Source organism: Bos indicus, chromosome 18 (genome assembly GCF_029378745.1).
Source record: "Bos indicus isolate NIAB-ARS_2022 breed Sahiwal x Tharparkar chromosome 18, NIAB-ARS_B.indTharparkar_mat_pri_1.0, whole genome shotgun sequence".
NCBI lineage: Eukaryota > Metazoa > Chordata > Mammalia > Artiodactyla > Bovidae > Bos > Bos indicus.
In genome coordinates this window covers 45,381,314-45,404,339 of record NC_091777.1, presented here as the reverse complement: position 1 = coordinate 45,404,339, position 23,026 = coordinate 45,381,314, and the positions used below count along the sequence as shown (strand labels likewise).

At 41.0% G+C, this 23,026-nt stretch overlaps 1 protein-coding gene across 1 annotated transcript; it reads right to left on the bottom strand.

Moving 5' to 3' along the window:
• Positions 1–2,485: 2,485 nt before the first annotated feature.
• On the bottom strand, positions 2,486–20,754 carry PDCD2L (programmed cell death 2 like). The gene is made up of 7 exons (XM_019980136.2): positions 20,625–20,754; positions 20,344–20,510; positions 20,137–20,197; positions 18,903–19,276; positions 17,907–18,017; positions 11,908–12,056; positions 2,486–2,675 (listed from the first exon to the last, which is right to left on the bottom strand). Exons 1-7 carry the CDS (start codon positions 20,730–20,732, stop codon positions 2,545–2,547), a joined length of 1,101 nt encoding a protein of 366 aa, XP_019835695.2. The 5' UTR covers positions 20,733–20,754; the 3' UTR covers positions 2,486–2,544.
• Between the last annotated feature and the right edge of the window lie 2,272 nt (positions 20,755–23,026).

The window sequence follows — 23,026 nt, the reverse complement described above, 5'->3', positions numbered from 1 at the left end:
TCAAAACATCTGCCAGAAACTCAATGCTTATTACCCTTACCCAAATATAACTCATGACAGCCTATCTATCAGACCCTTACCCTAAAACAACTTGCGACCATCATCCCTAAAGGACAACTATTTCCTTTCTTGTGTCAGAATATAGCCTCATGGCATTTGTCTTCATAAGCCCCTGATTCTCTTCCCTGGAACACTCTTTCCATTATACTCAAATCTGTGTCTTCTGAACTGTAACTTCTTTAAGATTTATTTATTTATTTATTTTGGGGGCCTGCACTGGGTCTTTATTGCTGCACATGGGCTTTCTCTAGTTGCGGTGGGGTGAGTGGGAGCTACTCTTTGTGGTAATGCATGGGCTTCGCATTGTGGTGGCTTCTCTTGTGGGAGGGCATGGGCTCTAGGGTGTGTGTGGACTTCAGGAGTTGCAGAATGTGGGCTCAGTAGTTGTGGCACATGGGCGTCCTTGCTGTGAAACGTGTGGGATATTCCTGGTCCAGGGGTCAAACACGTGTCCCTTGTATTGCAAGGCAGATTCTTAACCACTGGACCATGACTAAAGCTCCAAATTGCAATTCTTATAATGCCAAATACACTCTTTTCTTCGTTTTGTTGGTTGACAATGGAAAACAGAAGAAAATTGCTTTTGACTTCTCTGCTCTTTTTCATCAGTGATTGGTTCACCAAGCACCCACCAAGCTTGGTCTGTGAGGAGCACTCGGGCTGTGGTTCTGAACCATAAGGTAAAGGAAGGGCCAGGGAACCCAACCATGGCTTGGGTTGGTCGAGGGGCTGGGGGCACACCCTTGCATAGTACACTGCTGACGTCCCTTCCCTACCATTGGCCTGCCTCTTGTAAACAGACATTCTGCACAGGATGTTCACCTTCCTTCTCCCTCAAGACACGCAGTGGATAGAGCCACCTTCCTTTGCTTCTCTCCTGCCCACAGAACTGCACAGCTAATCCTACTCCTCAGGGCCTTGCTGGTATTTCTATTTTCAGATCTAGATCTTTGACACAGCATTTAAGTGGGTTCACACTGGACTTGTTTTCTCATGTCTTGCTTCCTTAACAATTATGTTACAAACATTATTTCTATTGGATGATGGGGATGCCTCTGCGATCTGTACTCTATTTCGATAAGATCTGATACAAACATGTATAACTAGATTCAAGAATGCATTTGGTTGGAAGCACAAATTGTCTCCACCTAAAAGAAACATGACACCTAAGTCATATCTGAAAATGGCTGTATCAACTGTTTAAAGCAACAATTATACCCCATCGTCTCATCAAAGGAGGGTACTCTCTGGCCATTTAAATAAATCCAAAGTGATGTACCTGCAGTCTGATGTACCTGATATGAGCAGTCTGTATTCTGCTCCAGTTGGAGTGAGTGGTCTGAAGTCTGAGGGATTATCTGCCCACAACAGAAGTGCCACAAGGGAACTGGTGATGGTTTCTCCAACATGACAGAGAGGAAGAATCAAAACCTCTCTCTGCAGGGCTTCCCTGGTGGCTCAGTGGTAAAAAAACAAAAAACAAAAAACCCACCTGCCATTGCAGGATACATAGGTTCAATCCCTGATCCGGCAAGATCCACATCTTAGTTGCCATGGAGCAACTAAGCCCATGCACCACAACTACTGAGCCTGTGCTCTAGAGCCCGGGAGATGCAACTCCTGAAGCCCACACATGCCCCAGAGCCTGTGCTCTACAAGAAAAGCCGGCACAACGAGAAGCCCGTGCACCACAACCACAGAGCAGCCCCTGCTTGGTGCGACCAGAGAAAGTCCTTGAAGCAATGAATCCAGCACAGCCATAAATAAATAAATAAATAAAAACAAAAAACCTCTCTCTGCAGGTCCACACCCAGCCTCAACCCTACAAACCCAGTGTTCCTGAAATATCTATAACCAACACCCTTGCTTTCTTCTACACGGCCAGCCACTTTCCCCAGGTACCTCTCCCCACCTTGGGAAGCAGGGAGAGGGCAAGGAAGCAGTCAAAAACATAAAATGTAAATGGAGAAAGGGGAGATGAGTGGTGGATAGCTGGGTGGAGGGACAATGTCCAGAAGAGACAAAGGGGCAAGAGGTGGAAGTAGATGAGGGTGGAAAGTGTGGTAGGCTTCAACAGTTCATGTCACAGGGCAGAAGCCTCAAGCAGCTGGAACAGTCCCAGCAGTATGCTCTGTCAGCATTCAGGGACAGCAAAAATGCAGAGGCTGCAGGGGTAATACATGGCTAGCTGCTGCTCACAGCGCTACAGCTGCCTCTCCCTCCAAGAACCCGTCAGGGTCTTCCATAAGATCACCTGCCCGTGGGCTACAGAGGAGCCACGCTCTGAGCTGCCTCTGTGGACGCAGGCCACTGACCCTGAAGGGCTAACCAGCCCATAAACGAGAGGTTCTAAATCCTGGCTCCAGACCCATCACAGGTGCCAAAAAGCAAACAGAAACAAGAGCTAATAAACTCTGAGTCAAAATGAGGTAAAAAGACAATTTAAACATTAAAGTTTAATTTATATAAATAAAAGGAAATGCACTACTTAAATAATAATTCATCTGGGTCCTCTTGGATAATACAAAACTCTTCCATGGGCGCCTGATCATTTTGAGGCCAGCAACTCTTCTCACATGTGTAAATTAGAATGGTTCCGAATTCCACAGAAAGATCTGAAAAATACAACATAATCAGGATTCCAATAAAGAGAAAGTGTTAGGAGATACACTCAATATTCAGTTTGCTTAGTGAATATAGCCCAGACACTGTAACAAGACTGCTTGGGTTCAAACCCAGCTCTACCACCTAGTGATTTCACCTCTATGATATTATTATGTATTTATCATGATGATAAGATTGCTGTGTGGAGTAAATAAGCTAGTACATACAAGATACTTGGAACAGAGCCTGGCACATCTTGAGTGTTATCTGTAAAGCAGAAAGGTTAAGCAGAAGACGCTAATAGGAAGGAGAAGGATTGCTCAATATCAGGATAACTGATGTTGCCACAGGCAGTGGTTTTACCTTACAAGCTGAAAAAATAATTACTTAAGGCAAAAACAGTGCTCATTAGCACTCAGTCACAATACAGTCACAGTATTCCTATAGAAAGTGACTGCTGATTAAAAAAAAAATTAAAAAAAAAAACAAAACAGATAAGCAAAATATACTTTAAAAATATGGTACTTCCCAGGTGGTCCAGTGGTTAAAACTCTGTGCTTCCACTGCAGGGGGCACAGGTTCAATCCCTGGTCGAGGAACTAAGATCTTGCATCCTGCGTGGTGTGGCCAAATCCAGACTATTTGACGTTGAAGATCATTTTAAAATGTCATACTAACAGAACACTACGTCCAAGAAAGGATACAGGCAAAAAGCAGAAAATAGATAAGAATTTATAGAAATGTATCAATGGATGGAGCCAGGAAAAATGGCATCAAGAGAACGTGAGTAATAAGAAAGCCTGTTGATATCAGAATAGGAAAACAGGAGTCAACAGGATGAGTTGAGCAACTGGTTTGGAGCAGCAAAGGAAAAATGTAGGCAGGGCCTCCCTGGTGGCTCAGTGGTAACGAATCTGCCTGCCAATGCAGGGGACATGGGTTCAATCCCCAGGTCAGGAAGATCCCACATGCTGCAGAGCAACTAAGCTGGTGAGGCAACTAAGCCTGTGCTCTAGAGTGTGGGAGCCACAGCTACTGAAGCCCATGTGCTGCAGCTCCTGACGCCCAAGCACCCTAGAGCCCAGGCTGCGCAACTGGAGAAGCCACTGCCAAAGAAGCCCTGTATACTGCAACTAGAGAGGAGCCCCCACTTGGCACAACTAGAGAAAAGCCCATGCAGTGACAAAGACCCAGCAAAGCCAAAAATAAATAAATAAAAATTTAAAAAAAAAATGTAGGCAGTTGGGCCTTCCCTGGTGGTCCAGTGCTAAGACTCCGTGCTCCCAGTGCAGAGGGCCTGGGTTCGATTTCTGGTTGGGGAACTAGATCCCACATGTTACAACTAAAGAGATAGCATGCTGCATACCACAACAAAGATAGAAGATTCTTCATGCTGCAACTAAGACCTGGAGCAGCCAAATAAATAAATATATATATATATATATATATATATATAAATAAAATGTAGGTGGTGATAATGGAAAGAAAGTCAAAGACAGTCCCAAAAAAGGGTAAAATAGAGCTGATTTTGAAGAAATAACCTGGTGAATTTGAGAAAATTCCCAACTAAAATGCATAACAGGCAGTTTGTAGAGGGCATGAGAAGGCTACAGCCTCAGTAATAGTAACCACCAGGAGAGGAAAGAAGGAGATGCAAAGAATCAGAATAAAATATGAAATAGCTGAGTATTATACATGAACCCAGAGACCTCCCACAGTGGGGACTGAAGGGTAGGGAGGAGAAAGAGGCATATGGAGATCAAAACAGTCCCGTTATACATGTAATGAAAAAACATCAGCAACCACAAGAAACAGAAAAGACAGGTGAAATCTAGTTACAGGTAGAAAGGAAAGGCTTCCAAGAAGTTCAATGAATGCAGAGGGAAAGAGAAAAGATGTTATCATGGAGTTGAGAAGAGAAAGGTGACCCAACCAACTGGTGTTGCTTCTACAGAAAAGCTACAAACTCAACAGAAAAGACATTCAGGGGAATTCTCTGGTAGGCTGGTGGTTAGAACTCCTCACTTTCACTGCCGAGGGTGTGGGTTCAACCCCTGGCTGGGGAACTGAGATCCTGCAAGCCGCACGGCATGGCCAACTTAAAAAGAAAGAAAGAAAACAAGAAAAACTAAATATGCAGGTCCGAAGACCCATCCAATCCCATGATAAACAAAACTGCATGGGACTTCCCTCGTGGTTCAGTGGCTAAGACTCTGCCCTCTCAACAGGAGGCCAGGGTTCAATCCCTGGTCAGGGAACTAGATCCCACATGCCTCAACTAAAAGTTCTCATGATGCAGCTAATGGTCCTGCATGCCACAACAAAAATCGAAGATCTCTCATGCCATACCTAAGACCTAGTGCAGCTAAAATAAGTAAACAAGAATTACAGAACAATGGGACCGTAAGACCTGTTAGTTCACTGACTGGACTTCATGGATAAAGAAAGTTCTATGGTGTCAGTGTTAGTTACAAAGGGTGGAGGGGCATCAGTCCACCTTTAGACTTCCACAAAGCAACATTCAATGCCAAAAGATATCTATATGATCGTGAAAGATCTCAGGGATTTTCAGAAAAATGTACTTCCAGTGAGGCCCAGCCATGGGAGATGACAGGAGGTACCAGATAAAAGGGCTGGTGGGGCCCTCACTATTAGAAGGTGACAGCATGGGGTTGACCAAGTTTTGAAGAAAGAAAGTGGGGCTTAATAACTTTACATATAAGTTGTCCTTCAACTAGAAAGGCAGACTAGTTAGGGCTCACACCTGCGAGCCCTCTTTGAGGCAATTACATGGTGGAATCCAACTAGGAGAGAACAGCATAAAGAATTCACAGGCTAAACAGCTATGAGAATTATGTTTCCAAAATACAGACTGATAACTTTAATAAAGCAAAACTGATACTAAAATATGTGGAGATGGAGTAGGGTAAACATTTCCTTATCTATTAAAGGGTCAAATACAAACCATTTAAAATGGAAATATGAAATGAATATAATTTTCTTAATTTCAGAAGATCTTTTAGAAACTAGGGCCTCTTTTAATAAAGAACCCATTACCTAAAAAGTCCAGCAGCTCCTTCACTTACACTTAATTTTTCTTATGTTAAATTTTCATGAATTTATTCTAGTACTTTAGTATTACTAAATCTTTTCCTTTTTAGAAAAAAAATTTCTAGTCATACATCTATTTTAACTTTCTGTCTGCATTTATGTCAAGAATGATGACTGGAATGATCCTACACATGGGCAAATAATGGTGATTTCCAAGGTTTACCAGATATTTACAGAAAATCTTCAATAGAAAACTCAGGGATCAAAACAAGCAGAGAAAAAAAGGTAAACTGCAGGAAATAGAAAATGCAGGAAACAAGTAAAAATTTAAAAAAAAACAGAACACATCCCAAAGATATGAAAGAAGATACTAAACTCATATAAACAAACCAAAAAAGGGGACCTTATAAAAAGTTTATATCCTATGAGTCAATGAGATTTATCCCAAGAATGAAAAGATGTTTAAACATACCAAAATCAGTGTAATATGCCACATTAATAGAATCAATAGAATTACATGATATCTCAATTGATGCAGAAAAAAGCATTTGATAAAATTCAAAACCCTGTAGTGATAAAAATCACTCAGTAAATGAGGAATAGAAGGTAAATTCCTCAAACTGAAAAAGGCCATATACATGAAAAACTCACAGTTAACATAATACTCAATGGTGAAAAACTAAAAGCTATTCCCCTAAGACCACGAACAAGACAAGGATCCCCACTTTTGCAACTTATATTCAATGAAGAAGTTCTATACAAAGCAATGGGACAAGAAAAAGAAATAAAAGGCATCCAAATCAGAAAGGAGGAAGTAAAATTATCTCTATTGATCTGATCTTTTTTCCAAGAATGCTTGTTTTTGTCTCTGTACTTACATTTCCACACTAACAGAACAAAATCAAATTATCTGCAACTCAAATATTCTTATTAGAATGATGATAACAGAATCTGACCACAAACATTCAGTTTTTCATCTTGATGTTTTCAAATAAGAATTGTTTAAAACATATGTAGAACTCATCAGTTCCTAGGATAGTTACTAGAAAGTGATGATTTTTCTTTTCTTTTTTTTTTGGTGGCACCTCACGACTAGTGGAACTTCCTTGACTAAGGACTGAACTTGCACTCCCTGCAATGGAAGTGGGGAGTTTTAACCAATGGACCAGGAGGGAAGCCCCCGAAAGTAACAAATTTAAAGAAACTGAAATAGTAGTCTCCCAAATTATTTTAGCTGTTGCTATATTTTGTCCTAGAAATAAGTTACCCCTTTGAAAAATTATACTAAGATCAAACCCTGAAATGCTTTTCAATGAAGTAAAACTTACATGTTATTATAATGTCCATATAGCTAGTGATGTAGATAAAGATAAACAGTGATCTCTTCCTGTGTGTTTTTAGGGCTTCCCTGGTAGCTCAGCTGGTAAAGAATCCACCTGCAATGCAGGAGACCTGAGTTCAATTCCTGGGTTGAGAAGATCCCCTGGAGAAGGTAAGGGCTACCCACTCCAGTGTTCTGGCCTGGAGAATTTCAAGGACTGTATAGTCCCTGGGGTTGCAAAGAGTCGGACACGACTGAGCGACTTTCAATTTCACTTTCTTATGGGTTTAATGCAATTCAAAGAATATGTAAAATGGTCCTGAGAAATCAGGTTAAATTGAAATATAAATTTAAGTTGGGAATATAAAAAGCAAACAATTTTCCTTGCTTTTGATGGTGTACAAGAAGTAGCCCATGTGACAGTGACGTCACATGACAAAGCGTGTTCGTGTTAAGAACACGTTCATCACCACAGAGGAAAGATTTACTGATTATATTGAAATAAAAGAAAAAATGTACATGATGCATCTTAGGTAATTATTGATAAACTGGAAAAAGATAATGTTGACATAAGAAAGCCCATCATCATGAGTGACTCACTCATTATACATGAGTGACTATGGCAGCTGTGCAAAGAGGTAGAAGCCATTATTCCTCAACTGTGTATGATTTTGCCAAATGTGTGCCTTGGTTAGCTTATAATCTTAACAGAGAAAATTTCTGCTCCTAAAATTAAACCACAATAACTTTTAAAATACTGTACAATGGATAAACGTGTTTTGTGAATTCAGTATTTTCATGTCTGTTCTAAAAAGTACTTTAAATACACATATGAATACTCAGTGGTTATAAAGATCAAATGTAATCAGTCCCTAGTCCATGTAAAATACTTATATTTAGCAAACAGCAATATGTATGTGTGTATATATATGTACATATATGTACATATATATATATATATATATATATATATATGAAGCTCTAAGTCATCTCAGTGGTGTCCGACTCTTTGCAACTAAGCAAGGATACTGGAGTGGGTTGCCATGCCCTCCTCCAGGGGATCTTCTCAACCCAGGGACTGAACCCAAGTCTCTAGGTCTCCTGCATTGGCAGGTGCGTTCTTAACCATTAGCGCCACCTGGGAAGCCCCATAAAATATATATTAGGAAATACAGATGATCTGATATTATATGTAGAAAATCCTAACGAATCCACAGCAAAAAACTTGGTTCTGAACAGTTTTCTGTTGTTTTTATATTATCCTTAAAGGCTCTGCCCTAGCCTTTATTCTTTCCTTTCTTCTGTGAGTTTTGGTTGGTTGGTCTTCTTTTTCTAGTTCCTTAAGGTAAACAATTAGGTCACTGATTTGTCTTTGTTTTCAACATATGTGTTTACAGCTCTTAAGATGACATGGTTGGGGACTTCCCTGGTAGTCCAGTGGTCAGGATTCCATGTTTCCACTGCAAGGGGCATAGGTTCCATCCCTGGGCAGGGAACTAAGATCCCACATGCTGCACAGTGCAGCCAAAAAAATAAAGAAATTAAGACCCAGGGATGCCATTCAGAGGATATACCCAAAAACACTAAAAACAGTGACTCAAATGTATCTGTATCCAATGTTACCAGCAGCATTACTCATAGTAGCCAAAAGATGGAAAGCCCCACCACCAAGTTAAAGAATTTAAAAAATCTGTATTATACAGTGAACTCTGTATATCATGAATGAACTATAAAAAGGAAAGAAATTTTGATACATGCTACAACATGAGCCCTGAAGATATTATGATAAATGAAATGAGCCAGACACAAAAGGACAAATATCATATGATTCCACTTATGTCAGGTGTCTAGAATAGGCAAATTCAAAGAGACAGAAATGGACAGAATAGAGGTTACCAGCAACTAGGGGAAGAGAAAATGAGCTGGGGTGGGGGGTGGGGCTCATTCTTTTACGGGAGGGGCAGAGTAGTTAATGAGTACAGACTGATTTTTTTGTTTGGGATAACAAAAAAGTTCTGGGAATAAAACAGTGGTGACAGTTACATAACACTGTGAATATATTTAATATCACTAAATTATACACTTAAAGAAACGGCTAAAATGGTCAATTTTTAAGTACGTGTATTTTATAATACATTTTTCAAAAAATCAGTTATATTTAAACATATTAATACTAGCAGCAAACATCAGAAACTGAAATTTTTTAAATGCCATTTATCATAGCATAAAAAAACATTTAACACATAGACACAAAACTGAAAAAAGATATGCAAGACTCTACACCGAAAAGTATAAGACTCTATTGCAAGAAATTAAAGAGAACCTAAATAAATGGAGAGAGATACTAGTTACATGGACTGGAAGACTCAACATTGTTAAGATGTCAATTCTCCTCGATCTGATCCAGAGAACCAACGCAATACCAAACAAAATCCCAGAAAGTCTTTTACTTTTTTAAGAAGTTGAGGAAATAGCAACCCACTCCAGTATTCTTGGCTGCAGAATCCCAAGGACACAGGAGCCTGGCAGGCTGCAATCCATGGGGTCGCAAACAGTCAGACATGACTGAGTGACTGAGCATGCACATATAGAATGGCTAACTTATCGGACAGCTCAGTTAAAGAATTAAGAAATAAAATGCAATTTTAAAAAACCCCACAGAAATGCAAATGATCTGGAAGAGTCAAAATATTTTTGAAAAGGAAGAATAAAGCTGAAAGACTGATACAACCAAGTTACAAATCCAATATTTTGGCCACGTGATAAGAAAAACTGACTCACTGGAAAAGACCCTGATGCTGGGAAAGACTGAAGGCAAAAGGAGAAGGGAGCGGCAGAGGATGAGATGGTTAGATAACATCATGGACTCAATGGACATGAATCTGAGCAAACTCTGGGAGACAGTGAAGGACATGGGAGCCTGTCATGCTGCAGTCCATGGGGTCGCAAAGGGTCAAACATGACGTAGTGACTAAACAACAACAACAAATCTTACAAAGCTACAGTGGTCAAGATAGTGTGGCAGTGGTGTCAAAACAGAAAAACAGATTAATGGAACAGAATGCAGAATAAAGAGTACAGAAACAAATTAACACATATATGGACAACCAATATTCAACAAAGGTAAAAGATACTTGAGCAGAGAAGAAGAGTCTTATCAATAAGTGGTGCTGAAACAACTGGATATTCACATGGAAAAGAAGGAACTTGAACCATACCTTATACCATATATAAAATTTAACTCAAAATGGACATAAATCTAAATGTAAAACTAGAAACAAAACTTGTGTCCTTGGGCTAAGCAATCATTTCTTAGACAAGATATCACAAACATAATTCATATAAGAAAAGATTAATAAATTGTGCTTCAAAATTAAAAACTGTTTTTAAAAGGACAGTTTAGAGAATAAAAAGACAAGTCAGTACTTTATGGAAGGGGGAGAAAAAGGCACTGTTTTCAAGTGGACAAACCTAAAATACCAGCCAACATCAACAATCAATGTTTAAAGAGGCACCCTTGATAAGATGAGTGACAGGAAGAAAATGGCACTTTACCCCACACCCCATGATTTTCTTCTCAATAATCTGTAGTCTCATTCTAATTATGAGAAAAAAAATCAGATGAATCCAAAAGAGGGGCATCTTACAAAATAAGTGACCAGTACTCCCACAAATTGTCAAAGTCATCAAAAACGAGGCAGTCCTGGCATGTCTCTGGTGGTCCAGTGGCTAAGACTCCACACTCACAATGCAGGGGGTCAGGTCTGATCCCTGGTCAGGGAACTAGATCCCACATTCTACAGCTAAAAATCCCACATGCTGCAACAAAGACCTGGTGCAGCCAAATAAATAAATAAATATTTCTTTTAAAAAAATCTTGCTTAAGAAAAATGAGGAAGTCTGAATTTTCATCACAGGCAAGAGACACACCAAGTGATATCCTGGATGGGCTCTTGGATATTAGGTAAAAACTAAGGAAATCTAAATAAACTATGGACTTTAGTTAATAATGTATTAATATTGGCTCATTAATTATAACAAAAGTACTGTATTAGTATAAATTTATTTTAATAAAGGGGAAACTGGACGTGAGGTATATGGGAATTCTAGGTCCTTATTTCGCAATTTCTCTGTAAATTGAAAGCTTCTAAAGAATAAAGTCTACACTAAAAAAAAAAAGAAAAAAAACCCCAAAATAAAAATTGGCAAGCTAGACTTAGAGAAAATATTTGTACATTATATACCAGATGAAGGACTTGTATCCAGAATACATACAAAACTCTCAGAATTCAATAAGAAGACAAACTACCCAAATTTTAGAAAGAGAAAATGATTAGAACAGACACTTCACCAGAGAAAATATATAGTGATAAATCAGCACATGAAAATGATGCTCAAAATCATTAGTTATTAGAGAAACACAAATGAAAACCATGCGATGTCGCTACACACTCATGAGACTGAAATGAACACGACAGACCGTGTCGAGTATTGCCAAGGAGGTGCAACTCTCATGTACTGTCAGTTGTGATGTAAGTGGCACAGGCTCTTTAGAAAACAAGGTGGCAGTGTCTTAAAAAGTCAAACACACACCTACCGCACGATTCAACTGCTTTTCTCCTAGATACTTAATCCAAAAGCCTATGTCCATACAAAGGCCTGTACACAAATGTTCAAAGCAACTTTATTTATACTAGCCCCGAACGGAAGCAACAAATATGTCTCCTAAAAATTATTCTAAGTTCCCAAATTTTCTGTAATGCTTATATTTTATAAGGAAACAAAGATGAAACACTAGGTTTTCATTTTAAAAACTAATCCCAAATTAGTGCCAGAAACCCACAAACTCAAATAAATAAAGGGCCCTTTACCTAAATTAGCACTTCTGAGCATGCTGACCAGTGCTGGCATAAGCTGAAACTCAAATATCCTTCGGGCTCCACAGTAGCTGCAGGCTGGGAGTTCAGTGACTTCTGATGTAGGGCAGGTCAAAAAAAGTGGTTCTCCACTCCAGGAGTACCTAGAATAAGGAGAAAAAGAACGCTGAATTAAGGCCACATACAAGTCACATGTTAACATCCAAGACTACACTTAATCGATTTTGTTTCTTTCTTGGAGAATATCCGGAGCAAAACCAGATAGCAAAGAAAATCAAAGGCCCAGAAAACTAGCTGCAAGGCTGGAAATGATAGCAAGACATCTGAATTCTTATCAATGCTTGATTTAAAGTCTAGATGAAGGCACTAAAGCTAATATTGAACTAAATTGAACTAAAACTGCAACAAAGCCCAGACTCTGCTCAATTGCAGATTGAGACTCAGCTCCCCACAGTTCTGGCCTTACAGAAGAAGGGGTGTGCACCCCTAAGGGATGAGTATCAACTTCAGTATCTATTTTCCTCCAACATACAGTTTCCAGTAAATATTTTTTTAAGTTACTAGATATGCAAAGAAGCAGAAAAAACTAACCCATAAAGAAAATAAATACATGGAGAGCCATAGCCAAAATGATGAACTTTTCAGACACACTTTATGCTTTTAAAAATTTCATTGAAGTATAGTTGATTTACAATGTGTGTTTAACTTCTGCTGTACAGCAAAGTGACTCTTTTTCTTTCTTTTCCATTATGGTTTATCACAGGATACTGATTACAGTTCCCTGTGCCATACAATAGGACCCTCATGGACAATATTTTTAAAACAACCACCAGATTAAGTCTCTCACTTCAATCACTCTTGTCATCAATGTACTTTAATATCCCCAGATTTAGTTCTTATTTCATTTTGGAGAAAATATCCTATTTTATCTTTGAGTATTGTTTTGGATCCATTTGTTGAGTTCTCTTCTTTGGACACCTGTTATCTTTATAGCAATTATATTTATCCACCTTCCAAGATGCTGCTGCTGCTGCTAAGTCGCTTCAGTCGTGTCCGACTCTGTGCGACCCCATAGACAGCAGCCCACCAGGCTCCCCCGTCCCTGGGATTCTCCAGGCAAGAACACTGGAGTGGGTTGCCATTTCCTTCTCCAATGCATGAATGTGAAAAGTGAAAGTGAAGTCGCTCAGTTGTGTCCGACTCTCAGCAACCCCATGGACCTCGGCCCACCAGGGTTCTCCGTCCATGGGATTTTCCAGGCAAGAGTACTGGAGTGGGGTGCCATTGCCTTCTCCGACCTTCCAAGATAGCGCCTTCTAATTACTTTGTCTTTTTGTTCAGCATTCATGAGATTTTTGAAACTCTCTTCACATCAGTACTTTGATTTTCAGCCAAGTCGACTACTTCTAAATTTATTAGATACACAATGTGTGGCTTGATTTCTTTAGCAATTCAACTTCCCTTGGCATCTTATTTTCTCAACTTGGAGCTCTTGGTTTTACTGAACACATTGTCTTACAAAGTTCATCTGTATCTTGAAAACTCTGCTGGGAATTATGTGTTCCTCAGATTATCTTTTCTTCCAGATATGGTTCTTGGCGCATTTTTGTATGCACTATTCACTTCTCTAATTTTACTACCAACAGTATGATTACATGGGTGGCCTGCCACTTTTCAGCTAGTTCAGGCCTCAAGAGGGCAACTCTGTTTAGACCACCAGTTTGCTCCAAAACAATGTGTGGGTTTTCTTACTGACTTCCTGTCAATCTCACATCAGAGGTCTGTTCTTTTCCCCTTCTCCAAACACATTTTTCATTTCTTGTACTCTTCTGTAGGTGAATCGGGGTGGGGGTAGAGTTCTGTAAGACTCAGTGCAATCTACTAGAACACCTGGGCTTCCTTTTTACTGAGATAGTGTAAAATGTCTTACATGTTGGGGGATCCCACTCTAATGGGCAAGAAATTGCCCTTGACTTCTTTATCATTTCTGTATCGTATCATGGAACCCAACTTTTGCTTCTGAGAGGCAATTCCTAATTCCCTGTATCTTCACCCGCACCACACCCAGTTGTGTGGCCAAAAGCGCTACAGCAGAAGATACAGATTCTTCTCCTGTTTGCTTCTTTCCAGACTCAACATTATTACCACAATTCTCAGGATGCTGTGGACTTATCAGTGTATCTTCAAGAAGTGAGAGAAGAAGGTTGAATGGCTAGAACTCACACTGAAGGTACAGAAATGTACCTTCCTCTGTGAAAAGAAAGTTAACTATATAAATAAATACATGTGAGGCATCCAGAACTGTATTAGACTTTTAGTGATATCACATCCTGGATTGCCACTTTGAGTTTTATGGTATTAAGTTTCTTTCCTTATTTCAATGCAGATGGAAGGGATTTTCTTTTTAAAGTTTGTTTTTTTCTACTTTATTTTTGGTTGATTTTTACTTTTTATATTCACTGTAACCAGGTATTAGGATAGAGAGACCACGTGATTTTACTCTGACCACTGTATCTAGACCCATTTTTCCACGTTTTCCCTGTGTTGTCATTTTTATATACTATAACCTGCTGGATATGTCATTTCCTCTGAGAGCCTCTGTGACATCCTATTTAGAAGTTATGTTTTATTTTCCTCATTTATCACTTGTGGAAATCACACAATGTATCTTTTTATTTTTAAACTCTCTCACTAGAAGGTAAAATATATAAAAACAAGGACTTTGTGTCATTTTCTGTTGTACCTGCAGCATCTATAACAGCACCTAACATCTGGCGTAGACTCTGTAAATATTAGCTGAATGAATGAACGTGCTCACTGAATCCTTCCAAACATCCTACAAAGTAGGCATTAGGCCCATTTTACAGAAGAGTAAATAGTCATCTGCCCCAAGGCCAAGTCTTCTAAGACCAAAACCAAGGTTCTTTTCATCCCTACCATGTTTGAAAATGTACCGGTATCACAAATACCTACTATATGTAGGTACTATGCTTTGCATGAGAATAACATACTGTCCTCACTGCCAAAGATCATGAATACATAAGTACACCAATACCATTAAGAGATCCTTATAGATCTCTGCTTCCCCAAAACAGCATAGTGGGTTTCAAACAACAGTCAGTATTTATGGTTGTACAGAGTATTTTCATCATCACCTCATTTAGTTCCCAGAGGGATCCTAAGAAATAGGTAGTTGTATTATCATCCTCATTTTGGAGACGAGGCACTGAGGATAAGAAAGGTTAAGTGAATTGCCCATGGACCTTCAACTAGAAATGGAAAACCCAGGCCCTGAACTTCCAAGACCTCTTATTCAATATCCTCTAGGCAGTTGTTACTTATTACAAAGTATTATGGCTTCGGTATAAGAAACTTGTAAAGTAGAATGTGCAAGGGAAATAAAACCAAAACTACTATAACAAAGATTTAGTTTCAAAGATGTAAATCAAAATGACAAAGACACACTCTGTAGTCTAAGAACAATCAAGACTCCACCCCCCAAATAACACCCTCCGAAATCCTCATCTCCAGCACTGCATCAACACTCATCCAATTTCACAAGCCAGAAGCTCAAAACCACTTTGTTGCCTTCCAATCTTTTACTCTCATATCCAAGGGTCACCAAGAACTGCCATTATACAAACATCTCCCAAACTCATTCCCTGTTTCCCACATCCTCTGCCTTGATCCAAAACCTTATACCATCTCTCACCTGGATTCCTTGAATCTCGAGTGATCATATCACTCCCCTGGCATCCACTGGCTACAGAATAAAATACAAATTCTTTAGTAAGAAATGGATTGAAAACATACCTAATCCATGCCAGTTCTAGACACCAAGTCTGGGGAGTACCCAGTCTGTCAAGGAGGACAACAAGGGTGTGTGTCCTAAAGGAGGTCAAGGTTTGGAGCTGTGGGAGGCAAGAACCAAGCTGTTCTCACTTCAGACACCATGGTGTCCAGCCCACTGGCTTGCCCCTATCCCGCCATGATGCACTTGGCTATCTTTTTCCTTCATCAGTTACTTCTGTGACACAAAGCATCCTTGGCCTTTATCCTACAGGGTATGGGCTAGGGGCTCCAAGTGTGTCTCCCGCATGGTGCCTTTCCTGATGAAACAGGCAAAGGCCCCTGGTCCCTCCTCTGGGTTGCTGGCACACTTGTTCACATCTCCGTTGGGCACCTATCATAGCATATAGTGTCCTGTCTCCTCTGACCAGACCAGGTACTTTTGTGGCCAGCACCAAGAGCGGTTGTTATTGGACCAACTCCAAGCCCAGCACACAATAACTCAGCCCTGGAGGAGGAGAGGATCAGTGTGAGCATTGAGTCTCATCAGTGAAGAGGCCCCTCCCAAAGGGTGGTCTCCAACTAAGAATTACTGTCACTACTGAGGGGCTTGAAGGTTTCATAATTTGGGCATGTTTTCAACACAGCATCTCTAGTTGTCATGCCTAATTAAAGTAAGGAGAAATAAAGTGAATTATCATCAATAAAATTAGGATGCCAAGAATCAAGAGTAAAGTCTGACTTTGTACTCTGGAATAAAAACTACAGTCGAACAATATGTATCACGAACCTTTAAACTTCAAAATTTCAATCCTCAATTTCGCTCCTAGAACTAGCTTAGACAGAAATCACTACGACATTCCAGGAGTTGTAAACAGGATGCATACTGCAGCACTAAACTATGCAAAACTGAAACAAACCAGATGGAAACAATCAAACACCCAACAATACTGCCACAAGCAAAGTCAAAAAACAAACAGGCCCAGAAAATAAATCATGATGATTTTAATCATATAAAATTAATCATCATAATCTCTCTAATAGATAAAAAGTTCCTAAAAATCAAAAGGAACAAGAACTTATGGAAAAATGGGTAAAGGTTATGAATAGACAATAGGGAGGCCAAAAAGGTTTCTGTAAGATCTTACAGAAAAACCTGAACAAACTTTTGGCCCACCCCACAGAAGTAATTCCACAACACAGAAGAAGATATTCATAAGAAAAAAATCAGGTAATATTATACCAAGATGCCCTTTTTCACCGTGAATTGACAGAAATACAAAAGCATGAACCTCACCCTGCTGGCAAGGCCACCGGAAAACAGGCACTTATAGGTTGCCAGTAGGAATTAAAGATCATATATTGCCAGCAGGAATTAAAAGTCCAATGGGAGAAAACTGGGTGCTAGCAATTAAAACCACAATTGCATAAACCCTTCTGCTTAACTATGCCACTTCAGGAAATGCATCCTAGAGAAATACTTGCTCACTAAAAGTCCATCAACAAGTAAAATGGACATGGGACTACAGTAACTTTTTTTTTTAATATAGTTCTTAATGTTCTGAAAAGATACAATAATAGATAATAGCACAGTTGAAAAAGCAGGAAACAGAATGTTTCTTGAATGCTTTCTTGTGATTTAAAAAAAAAAAAGGAAAGTAACATGTGACATTTGCTTTGACATGCATAAAGAAATTACATAAGCACACACAGGAACTAACAACAGTGATGACCTGATAGATATGAATAGTAGGAAAGGAATTATTCCGTTATATTTATACATATATGCACATGTACATACTTCTATGTTTTTGAGTCTTAAAAATGTGTTTTAAATTTAAATTTAAAACAGAAGAGGGGGGCGGGGAGGGAGGCAAAAAATAAAATAAAATAAAACAGAAGAAAATCACTTGGAAGAATTTTTAATACATAGGGAAACCCTCAATACCAATGAATGTTTATGAAAAGAGAATAGCTATATTCCATGACCCCAATTCACAACAATAAAAGAATACACACAATACCTACTTACACATATACATTCAGATATGTAAAAAATAACTTAATACACTAAAATCTTAGCTTCTTGGTTTGGGGAATATTGTAGATTTTGGTTTTCTTGTTCTGTTTTTCTGTGTTTTCCTAACTAACACACATTACTTTTGCATCAACAAGAAAAACAATAAAAGGAAATGTGCATTTACCTTAAAATCTGCTCCTGACAAGCAGCAATTCTCTTCATGAATTTGTAAAACATCTTATCTCCACTTTTAATTACAGTCTTCTCATATTTTTCATCACCATCACTAGACAGACTAAAAAGAAAAGCAGAAAACACTTTTGTGTGTCTACATTCAGAGAATTAACTGTATTTAGAACAGTACACAGGGAATTTCCGGGTAGTCCACTAGTTAGGACTCCACATTCTCACTGCTGAGGGCCCAGATTGAATCCCTGGTTGCAGAACTAAAATCCCACAAGCTGCTCTGGGCGGCCTAAATAAATAGATAAGTTTTTTAAAAAAGAAACAGAGTACACAATTTTAAAAACTTTACCACAGTAAAATATACGTACATAACTTAAAAATCATAAGTTTAACACTTTATAACGAATAACAGTAACCCCCTGCCCAACTTTCTCCCAAGCCCTGCTTCTTAGCCATTTTCAACACTGGATAATTATTTGCAATGTAAAAAGTCATCATGGGGCTTCCCTGGTGGTCCCGTGGTTAAGAATCCGCCCTGCAGTGCAGGGGATGCTGGTTCAATCCATGGTCCAGGAAGATTCCCCCATATCTCATGACAACTAAGCCCATGCACCACAACTACTGAGCCCAGACTCTAGAGTCCCAGCTCTGCAATAAGAGAAGCCACTGCAATGAGAAGCCTGCACGTTACAAATAGAGAGTAGCCCCGACTCGTCGCAACTAGAGAAAGCCTGTGTACAGCAACAAAGACTCAGGGCAGCCAAAAATAAAACAAATAAATAAACAAAATAAAAAGTCATATACCCACCGGCTCTTGTCATGTCTTTCTCCATTATGGAGTATTTTCAAACACCAACACGCCTGTAGGTGTGTCAGACCTGAAAAAGTTCTGCCTGAAAAAGTATCCCCAGTTTTGAGGATAAAACCAAAGAGTACCAACTCTGGAAGCCTCCTGATCAAACCACCTCTCAAACTCAACAGCACACACACTCACCTTTGGGAAAGCAGCTGTTCCATATCAACTCCTTCTCTCTGCTGATACTCCCTCAGAAGGCTCTGAGCATGGTCCAGACTGATGAAGTCCGTGTAGTCATCCTCATCGACGACACAGATGTAATAGGGCAGGAACTGCGGCACCGAAGGAGGCAAGGCCGGCCCTCCCCCAGGAGGTGCAGGAGGAGCAACACCTGGGACAGTATCCTGCAGGCGGAGGTCCTGGAGCTGGGAGGTCCAGTCTCTGTCCTTGGCATTGCTCAAATCATTTCCAAACTCCGAGACAGGCTGCAGTGGAGACGCTTCCTCACTGTCACTTCCCCAGTCATCTGCACCTTCACACCAATCCTCAGCTGTGAGGCCATTTTCCTGTTTCTGGAAAAATACCCAGCGAATGAGGTTCAAGCACACTGTTCCCTTGGCTTCCTGAGCCACCTAATCCTTCACCTTCCTGAACGAACCTTACATCTGCCCCTCCCACTCCAGCACCTCATGGTTTACTCAAAAGCATGTTGGAGGTGAGGAATGTTGTGTTTCCTTTTCAGGGGCACTGTGGCAGATATACTATGGTGGTTTCTTCAACACCGCTTTCAGTTGTGCTTCATATACTACAGAAGCTGGTAAGAAAGAACTACATTTCCCAGACTCCTAAGCAGCTAGGGTTCTAGATATGGTCAGGGGGTCCGCTCATAAGGAACACTAGAGAGACAAACTTGACAGAATGAAGTAGAAAGAGTGACCATGAAGCAAAAGGCAGCTGGTATGTAGATGGAGACAGAGCAAGGCTCTGGAGTCAACAGTTCTGACAAGGGCAACTTCATCAGAATACATCTGGGCTTCCAGACTGCATGAGGGGTGTCATGGCAGCTCCCTGACAGGACAGTTCTGAGGTGTAGTTCTGCTGGTCACTCCTGGAGTAATTTCCTCCAGCCTATCTAGTAAGATAAGGAAAAACTTAACTTTAAATCAGTCTCAGCTATAAAAAGTCAAAACGCTTTTCTATTATCTGCAATTGAACCCCAAGAAATATAGGCAAACACCACCTTTTTATTCCTATTATTGCTAGCACAATGCTTCGCACACATTAAGAACTCAGTGAATATATAAAGCAACATTTATTGGGAAAGAAAAGCTGGATTTTGTTCTGCAGTCCTATCTTTGCAGGCAGTCCATGGGGTCGCAAAGAGACACGATTTAGCGACTAAACAACAATATGATAGTCACAACTGCGTTACCTGAGCGTCCTGAGTCTCTTTCTCTCTCATCTGCAGGCACTGGGAGCGGAACACCTTCCAACTTCATAGTAAAGAAAAACCGCGGTGAGGACTGCATCGCCAACTGCCGGAGGGCTGGCCAGTCCCCTCCCGGTGCAGCTGGCGCGGCCGCCGCTCCCGCCCACTCGACATAAATCCTGTGGGCAGCTCAGCTACTTCCCCGCCTACCTGCGCGCCCCGCCGCTACCGCACTCAGGGCGAGGGCAAGCGAACACGTGCAGGAGTCGATGAAAAGGAGAGCCTTCCAGCGGGCAGTACACCTGCACCACGAGGGCAAGCGGTTGCCGGCACAGTTCACACACCGGCCTCGGAGCTGCCACGGCGGGCAGGGCGTCCTGAGGACAAGGAAGGCGCTCAGACCCTGACTTTGTCCAGGGACCTCGCCCACTCCCTCACCCCGTAGCCCAACACCAGCTCCAGCCGACCCCGGCTCCCGCGCCCCACCTCACCGGAACGCCGCCCAGCTTGCTTGCGGTCCAGGCGCTCGGCCCCGTAGGACGGCCGTGCACTGCAGCATCTCGAAGCCCGAGCAGCACGGGTTTCCGAACAGCCGCCATGACGACCGGGAGAACAAGTGAAGAGGCGGGCTACGGCAGCCGAGAGGGTGCGCCTCTCTGCGCATGCGCTTCGCTGACGCCTGTGGGACAGCCCCGCCCCTCCTAGACCTTCTGGGAGATGTAATTTGGGAGTTCTAATATGACCAACCTAGATAGCATATTCAAAAGTAGAGACATTATTCTGCCAACAAAGGTTCGTCTAGTCAAGGCTATGGTTTTTCCAGTGGTCATGTATGGATGTGAGAGTTGGACTGTGAGCGCCGAAGAATTGATGCTTTTGAACTGTGGTGCTGGAGAAGACTCTTTGAGAGTCCCTTGGACTGCAAGGAAATCGGTCCTGGGTGTTCTTTGGAAGGAATGATGCTAAAGCTGAAACTCCAATACTTTGGCACCTCATGCGAAGAGTTGACTCATTGGAAAAGACTGATACTGGGAGGAATTGGGGGCAGGAGGAGAAGGGGATGACAGAGGATGAGATGGCTGGATGGCATCACCGACTCGATGGACGTGAGTTTGAGTTAAGTCTGGGAGTTGGTGATGGACAGGGAGGCCTGGCGTGCTGCGATTCATGGGGTCGCAAAGAGTCGGATACGACTGAGCGACTGAACTGAAATTTAATATCCTGGATTCCAGATGTTTTTTTTTCCCCTGGTAATGCGCCGCGAAAGGAAGTAGGTACCATCTACTGTGAGGTATCTTGCCGAGAAGTTTTATCTAAAATCAGGGGGGACTTCCCTGGCGGTCCGGTGGCTCTGACTCCGAGCTTCCAATGTAGTGGGCGGGGTTCGATCCCTGGTAGATTCCACTTGCCCAAGGGGCAGCCCCCCCAAAAATTGGAGGGGAATAGCACTCTCCTAAACAAGCCCCCACCCCACCCCACCCCCGGAAAAAATAAAAAAAGAGGGTCCTAAATTTTTAGAGAAAAAATGTATAAAGTATTAGTCGTTCAGTCGTGTCTCTTTGCGACCCATGAACTGTAGCCCACCAGGCTCCTCTGTCCATGGAACACTCCAGGCAAGAATATTGCAATGGGTTGCCATTTCCTTCTCCAGGGGATCTTCCTGACCCAGGGATCAAAGCCCGGTCTCCTGCATTGCAGGCAGATTCTTTATCATCTGAGCCACCAGGGAAGCCCACATTTTTTAGACACATTGAAATGCCTATACTGTAGATGAAATGATGTATCTGAGGGTTGGTACGTGATGGGAGGGGTCCGTAGATGAAATAAAATTGGCCCTGGATTGGTAATTGTTCGAGTTTGGTGTGAGGCACAGGGTGGTCTGTTATGCTATTTGAATTTTATATGTTCGAGTTTTTCCATAATAAAAATTTTAAGATGCCTGTAGCACACCCAGGGGAATTTTAAAAAGGTAGTGCTAAGTGAAAGAAGCTAGATACAAAAGGCCACATTCTGGAAAAGGTACCTTTGTAGTCAAATCGATGCTTGCCAGAGAGTCTGGGTTTAGGGGGCAGAGATTGACCACAAAAGGATGCCAGAACTTGGGGTGATGAAAATGCTATAGATCTCACTTGCGCTGGCTACATGACTGGATAGAATTGTCAGAACTGTACACCAAAGATGAATTTTACTATATGTAAATTACACCTCAATAAATTGGACTTAAAAAAAGCATGTTGCAGAAGTACTATTTCAGGCTTTGTACTGTGGTGTGTAAAAAAATAAAAAAGACACAGGTGCCTCCTTTTGTTTGACTCCAGCCCCAGCAAGGACTTGGAGCTGAAACCTGGTTTACTCCTGGTTTATTACTGCCAATCTGATGGCTTTACAGGTACTATGAAGTCCAATCTTGCTGTTCTCATCATGTCTATCCAAAATGGTTGGATGACTTGGTAGATACTTGTTATTTCAGCTAAATGTTTCCCAGGATACATTTCTAAATTACTGCAATAAGAAACAAACTTCAAAATTCTTCCTGGGGATTTCTGTGGTGGTCCAGTGTTTAAGACTCTGTGCTTCCACTGCAGGAGGCACGAGTCCAGTCCCTGGTCAGGGAACTAAGATCCATATGCCCCGCCCCCGCCGCCAAAAAAAATTTTTTTAAGTCTTCTTATTCTTGCTAACATAGCAAGATCTCCTCCAGCAAAAGGCCACAGTCTGGAAAAGGTAAACTTTTGTCATCAAATTGATGGTTGCCAGTTACTGAGCTCTCTCCAATGTCATCTGATTATATCATAACACTACCTATTACAGCCTCTCCATCAACGTGTGATCACAGCATGAAGGCTTATTACTTAAGAGGAATTTTTAATATGTGAATTACTACTGCATTCCA

Excerpts from the sequence above, each read along its gene's own strand:
- PDCD2L (XM_019980136.2), bottom strand. The coding sequence starts at position 20,732 with ATGGCGGCTGTTCGGAAACCCGTGCTGCTCGGGCTTCGAGATGCTGCA. Across the intron at positions 20,511-20,624 it reads GCAAGCTGGGCGGCGTTCCG|GACGCCCTGCCCGCCGTGGC; the intron begins GTGAGGTGGGGC and ends CCTTGTCCTCAG. Across the intron at positions 19,277-20,136 it reads AAGAGACTCAGGACGCTCAG|AAACAGGAAAATGGCCTCAC; the intron begins GTAACGCAGTTG and ends GTATTTTTCCAG.